This window comes from Henckelia pumila, chromosome 3 (genome assembly GCF_033568475.1).
Source record: "Henckelia pumila isolate YLH828 chromosome 3, ASM3356847v2, whole genome shotgun sequence".
Lineage (NCBI taxonomy): Eukaryota > Viridiplantae > Streptophyta > Magnoliopsida > Lamiales > Gesneriaceae > Henckelia > Henckelia pumila.
The window spans coordinates 197,135,384-197,142,219 of NC_133122.1; the positions used below are offsets into that span (position 1 = coordinate 197,135,384).

The following is a 6,836-nucleotide window of genomic DNA, read 5'->3' on the forward strand; positions in this document are numbered from 1 at the left end:
TTTCACAAGAGATGTCACTTTGGCGACATGTTGTTTCAATTAATTCATTTTAAAATATATAAAATATAGCATTATCATTATTTGAATAAATTGAATATTTAAACCTTAAACCCAAAAAATAAAAATATTGGACTTATAACCAAATTAATCCAAAAATATGCGATGGGTCTGAAATTTTTTTCCTAAAACATGAAATTTTTGTTCTTTTTTTTAAAAAAAATTAAAACAATTTTCGAATTTTTGAAAATTATCCAAAACAGAAAAACCCCAACCATCTTATTTTCCTCATGTTGCCGCCGTTGCCACTGCCACCTTTCCTCCGGTAAATTCCGATCATCCAGTGACAGTACACATGGAGGCGACCACCACAGCACCATCACCTGTCCCGATCGTTCTTGGATCCGCCGGAAAAGTGGCCCCGAATTTTCGAATCTCGCGACCATTTAAGGCGAGACTTTGGCTTCGAAATCAGATGATTGTGCGACGGAAACCAGCGAGGAAAGTTTACTTTGTGAGGCTTCTTGTCATGGGCAACAAAACGCCTCATCAATCGCCGTCGGAAACGGCCTGTAGATCGGCTGATAGGCCCTTAATCCGACGACCCTAACCCTAAATCGAAAAAAATTCGATTTCCAATTTTTTTTAATAAATCCAAAAATAAAATAAAAAATGAACTGGAAATTTGAATCGATCCAAAATTATAAATTTCGTATTTTCGTTAGACCAAATCGAATATAAATTGTATCTCAATAATTTGAACATGAGTGACTCTGATATCACTTGTTAGGGAAAAAATAAATTAACCATATAAACATAGCCAGAATCATCATTGTCAAATCATCAATAATAATTTGTAAACTTAAAGCGGAAGCATACCTGAAGTCATAATCTTAAATCTTAAAGAACGATCAGTTGATCTTCCTGATCTACGCGTTCTTTCTTGAGAACCCTTTTGTTTTCTCTTTGGTTCTATTCTAATAATGGGATTAGAGATAGTGGAACGTGATACGCGACTACACGTGATTTGGGGATTATAACCACGTTATATAGATAATTATGTTAATTATCTCTTATATTTCTGTTTCAGCCCATCGCAAAAACAAAAATTACACTTTAGTCTCTACACATCAAAGACCCACGTCTTATTAGATATATTAAAACACAATAACTGAAAATTTTAATTGATCACTTTAGTTTGGACTTAACTTAATCGAGAGCCTACAATACATAATTATTCACGTATAAGCCCATATAATTTAATTTATCTAACAATGTTATCTATATTATTATTCTTATTTTATTTAGGAGAAAAAATCGAAAAGCGTTGATAAATAATTGAGAAAGTCACATTTTTTAGGGAAAATTGTTTTTTCGGTTCTGCATGTTTGTCACTTTGCGATTTCAGTCCTTTATATTTTCAGATTTCGGTTTTAGTCTGCTATCTTTATTTTTTGGCAATTTTAGTCATTTTTCCGACGTGACGCTGACGTGGCACCGATTTAGTGCTGATGTGGAGTTGACGTGTACAGTGCCACGTAAGCATTTTCGAATAAAAAGGACCGAAATTGCAAAAAATTGAAACATGTAGAACTAAAACTGAAATATGAAAACATAGAGGACCAAAATCGCAAAATAACAAACATACATGACCAAATTTGCAGTTTTCCCCATTTTTTATTATGTAACTTGCATGTATATATTTTTTAATCATGTTATCGCCCAATTCACATTATTAATACACTAACTTGTATGTTTTTATTTTCTTCAATTTTCATCATATTTAATTGTAATATCAAAAAATACTAATGTGACATCAAATATTACCGATGAATGGAATGTCATATCAATACTAGGATGAAAAAGGACTTAAATCATGGAAAAAGCAAGCTTATTTGTCATTAATATTGTTCTTCTAGGTGACTCATGTGACGATAATAAACTTATATCACATATATTAAAATCAAACTAAGCAAAACGAAAAGTTTTTTTCCTCTCATTTTGAAAAATGGAGTATCAATTTGGTTTAAATATATTTTAACACGAACGCTAAAATAAAAAATAAACCAAACCAAGTCTCTCTGTTGCCACCAGTCCATCTGTTTATTCCTAGTAGCTAGCTAACCGGCGATCCTAAGGGGAGGATTTTCGTATAGAATTCTTCTTCGTCAATTTATAGAACTAAAAGTCTAAATTTTCTCCTCAAATTTATGTTTAATTAGTTTTCTTGCTAGCTTAGAGTTCGGTTACTTGATCAAAACTCGAGCAAAGTTAGAATACTCAGATCATGAGTCGAGCTCTGATCATACATGCCACCAAGCCTGATCACTAATGATTCAGCTTATGTATATTACATGGGATTTTAGCGAGAAACAAGTCATGTACAGCAGAAATGAGGCCTACCTCTGATACAACTGCATGCTAATCTACAATTTGGCCATTAACAGAAGCCAGAAGTTTAGTTTCATGGCCATAAGATGGTGAAGTTTGATTGTCCCCTCTGCTTGCTGTGACGTTTCCCTCGGTCAGAGAAAATCCGAAGAGCCTGCAACTTTTTGTACACACCGAAGTGAATTTCTTGTTGTCTCCGAATAATGGTGGGGATTGGAATGGAAAATGCGAAATCCTCGGGTCGTTAAGCAGATGATTGGTGCCCTTCGAAGATGCTGAATTTCTTGGATTATTTCCAAAAAAAGAGGAAAAATTGTTAGTCTCGAGCTTCTTCTGATTGGCGAACAATGATGGCATGAATCGAGGTGGCAGAGAATTTGGTTGCTTCGACGTTGATGGAGATGAACTTGGCAAAAGGGTTGGCGAGAGGTGATTAGTGGACCAATAAATTCCACCATTTGGGGTCTGAACTTGGTTTTGTAAAGTAGTAGACCTGCTTCCCAGGTCTTGGTTGGCTTCGGGGATGCTTCCATACCGCAGATTCGACAAGGTTTCTTGACCTTGCGAGGCATGGATTGTTGAAAAAGCAGGACCCGGAAAGCAACTTGTGTCGGGTAGAGGGCGAGTAGGAGCTTCCAGCACGGCGAATGGAGTTCGAAATCTTTGTATTTCTTGACCTTGCAAGACCTTTTGGAACCTTACAGGATCCACAAAGTCTGAAGTTTCAATAAAATGTGTCAAAAATTTCACGTTATAAATACGTAAACAAGAGGTAGAAAGCAAAGCAACAGGAGAGCTAGCTAGAGACCTCTGGGAATTGGTATATCTCTCTTTGTTTCAAGAAAGCTGATCCTGCTTCTCTTGGTGCCGGGTAACACATAGCTGTTTGGTCCCGACACCGAACCCAATGGTTCAATCTCCCAAGGGGAAACCCGAGAATGGCTATTTCCCTCAAACTCATCCCATTTTACCTGCAAAGGACATTTAAATTGAATGTCGAATATAAACAACAGTGGAAGAGTGGAAGAAAACAACCACATACCAATAAGCACTTCCATTTTGAACCAGGCCACCTCATAGGATCCGCATCACTGATGCTGATAACAAGCCCGCTGCCATGACGAAAATACGATCAATTCTCTGGATACTCAATTTTCATGGAGCAGCGAAAAATTCAGGCAAAACGAACCTTCTGTTTGAAGAATCTTCCGTTTCACAACGGGTTTTAAACCTCGTTCCAGACAAAATCGATTGCCCAACACTCTTGGAGAACTTATGATAAGGCACAATAATATCAGACGAACGGGCCCTGGAAAACAATCTCAAAATTCTGACTTCTCAATCCGAAAAATAGATCATACAAAGTTCAAGAAAGACTCCATTTAGCCTCGGGGGAGGCAATATTGAAACATTGCAATTACCAGACAAAGAATATCAACTATAACGCATATTAGATTGAAGCCAATTCAAGTACTTAACAGTTTCTTGGCTTAATACTCTTCTAGAATTAACAGATTGAAAGTTTCTACCAGTACTTTGAAGTACCTAGGATTGTAAAAAATGCTAAAATTGCTCCGCACTGATATGGCATTCGCTACTTCCGAAATGCTGCTGAAATTGAACTGTCGGATACCGGGAGCAAGAATAGCACCACTTTTAACTTGAGCAGATCTACGTACTCCAAGCCTCAGCTCTCCATCATTGCCTCTGAAGTATATGATTCCAAGTTAACAAGAATTTTTTTTTTTTCTAAAAAAATTAAACCATCACTTTGAAGTGATTCAAACCTCAAGAAAAGCACCGCATCTCCGGAGACGAGCTTCTTATTATTGACGAATGCACTCCAACCAGATGTCAGCAAATGTCTTCGAGGCTGACCTGCTCCATATGAAAAATCAAGTCAAGGTAAGTTAAACAATGGATCTTGGATGAAAAAACAGTAATAGAACAAATATTTAAGAACATACCCCGGTAGATATGCCGGAATTTCCACTCCACGCCATGTAAATCCATAGCTACAAGCTCCTGTGAAGGTCTTTGCTGCTTATAGTCCTGAAAACAAAAACAGTTAGATTCCTCTTTCAAGCAAATCCACGATATGCACGGAGTTTTAACGAGAATCAAAATGGCTAAGAACTACAGAAACGAAATGAAGTATAATGGCAATTTCGATTACCAGAGGAGGAAAACAATCCTCAGCAGCTCGACGAGGAACAGAGAAGCCACCATGAGTGCTGGTATCAGAAGCAGTGAGAGTTTTACAGAACATGTGAGGCGTCAGAGGCTTCACAGCATCTTCGGCATCTTCATGTTCTAACTCATCTTCTACAATACCATCTCTCCATTTTCGCTCAATCTATGGAAAATGAAGTCATTCACAATAATACTCTTAAATCACCATATTCACACTAAAGAAAGGCCTAGCATTGACAAAATCTGAGCTCTTCCTAGTTTTTGGAAGGGGGAAATGGAATCTTTTCTATTTCTGTGTAAAAAAAAAGACTTTTTACCAAGAAAAGAACGCCATGAATTTGTTTCTCGAAGTAGATAAAGCTACTGCATTTAAAAGCATTATCGTGTAACACCCATACAACGTAGACTCTCTGCTAGCTTCATATAAATGTAGTAATACCGCATGATCTCCATATCCGAAATCAAGAAAAAGGTAGCCTTCAAAAATTTGGAGTTGAAATGCCCAAGAAACACTACACGACAGCCTCATTAAAAAGAGGGAAAAGAAAAGGAGATATATCCATTCAGATCAAAGAGGGCATATGCCTTAAAACGTGCTGATTTTTTATATTTTCAACATAAACACAAAGACTCGCGTATAATTTCCTCGTACCTGTTGGTCAGGAACTAAAGAAACTAGAGCGTAAACCTCGTCATTATTTGCGTCCACCTAAAACAGTTGAAACTCTCAAGAATCATTTAGTAGAAACCAAAAATCAAAGGGGGAAAAAGACCAAATCTTTACCTGGAGTTCGACGTTAATGACGCGACAGAAAACGTGAGAAGGAAGATCATAAGTCACCGCCGGGAGTTCCCGTCGGAGTTCCAAATGTCCCTGAGGAAAGTACACGGCGGCGCTTCCTTTCTTGGGCAACGAACTCAACGGCCCGGCACAGGCGTGCCACAGGTCCATCATGCACGCCGCTGAAGCCGCCGCTTTCACCAGCTCCGGCTTGTCGGAGCCACCGGAAGAGGAAGGGGAACCGTACAGCGACGCCGTTTCATCTTCAGTATTCACAATGTTCAAATCGATTGTTGATCCGCACGTCATATTGGTCACACTAACTGTGCCCAACAAACCTCATAAAAAATGGGAAGAAACGGGCAAATTAGCATGTGACTGTACGTTGAACGCACACAGAGTGAGGCTGAGAAAGAAAAGATGAGACCTTTTCAACTGAACAAAGCAATTAATGCATTGTTTTTCCTCACTAAAAAGACGGGAGTCCCTTGTCTGTCAACAAAGAAATAAAAAAATAAATAAATTGAATTATGATGATTATTATTATTGTATTTGCTCCTGGAATAAAGGCAACCTGCAAGTTGCAGAAGCAGATGATGAAAAAAGCAGCGCTGCAACAGCAGGGTGAAGGAAACAGGCTCTTGTGGGATGTGTGAGTGGGGCTGGCAGAGTGTGTGTGTGAATGGAGACAGGAGACTAGATTATGTATATACTGTATATATGTAGACGACACATCCATCTCTATGTATTTTTTTGTACTGTATCAAACAGTGATAGACAGATTTTTTAGAGTTGATGAGGGAAGTGGAACGTCAAAATTAACTGAGACGTGGTATCAAGGTTAAATTCCATCGTTAGATCATTGGGGATTTGTTCATGATGCCCTCTCGGACGTAATGTCTCGAATGAGATCCAACGATTTAATTTTTTCCGAAACTTGACTAAAAATGGATGGAATTATAAATCATTATGCAAAGATTTATTTTCGTCATCATATCATTTGAATCAAACGATTTATTCTGATTAAATTCTTTATCACTATGTTTTGTGTATGATTCAAGCATGGAGAAAGCAGGTAAAAATTGATTCTAACTTTCTAAAATAGACAAGGCTTTATTTATTTGTACTTAAAGGAGAAATGAATGCAATTTACAAATGTAGCTGTCACATTTCGAAGAAATGAAAGGCTGGTCATCTATAAATGTTTTAATGGCTCACTCCTTTTTCTTCTATAATAATTCACGATATATATATATATATATACACACACACTGTTGATGCTTTAATTTTTAATTTAAAAAAAATCGAGCTTAATAAAAATATATACATGTTCTGTGTTGTATTTAATTCATTTATTATAATATAAGTGATCGATAATATAATGATTGAATATTAAATTAATGCTTTGCTTCAGTTTTCATATATGCTTATCGTCACTGTGTATTTTGTACAAGCAATATGACGATAACTATTT

The 6,836-nt window shown here is 37.0% G+C and overlaps 1 protein-coding gene across 1 annotated transcript; it reads right to left on the bottom strand.

Annotated features, from left to right (window-relative positions):
• Positions 1-2,234: 2,234 nt before the first annotated feature.
• Positions 2,235-6,071, bottom strand: LOC140890810 (auxin response factor 3-like). Its single transcript, XM_073298895.1, has 11 exons — positions 5,937-6,071; positions 5,366-5,854; positions 5,234-5,290; positions 4,565-4,744; positions 4,356-4,440; positions 4,176-4,266; positions 3,934-4,095; positions 3,578-3,697; positions 3,431-3,500; positions 3,197-3,359; positions 2,235-3,104 (listed from the first exon to the last, which is right to left on the bottom strand). Exons 2-11 carry the CDS (start codon positions 5,669-5,671, stop codon positions 2,419-2,421), a joined length of 1,920 nt encoding a protein of 639 aa, XP_073154996.1. The 5' UTR covers positions 5,672-5,854; positions 5,937-6,071; the 3' UTR covers positions 2,235-2,418.
• Positions 6,072-6,836: the final 765 nt, after the last annotated feature.

Excerpts from the sequence above, each read along its gene's own strand:
- LOC140890810 (XM_073298895.1), bottom strand. The coding sequence starts at position 5,671 with ATGACGTGCGGATCAACAATCGATTTGAACATTGTGAATACTGAAGAT. Across the intron at positions 5,291-5,365 it reads TCATTAACGTCGAACTCCAG|GTGGACGCAAATAATGACGA; the intron begins GTAAAGATTTGG and ends CAACTGTTTTAG. Across the intron at positions 4,096-4,175 it reads GATGCGGTGCTTTTCTTGAG|AGGCAATGATGGAGAGCTGA; the intron begins GTTTGAATCACT and ends CATATACTTCAG.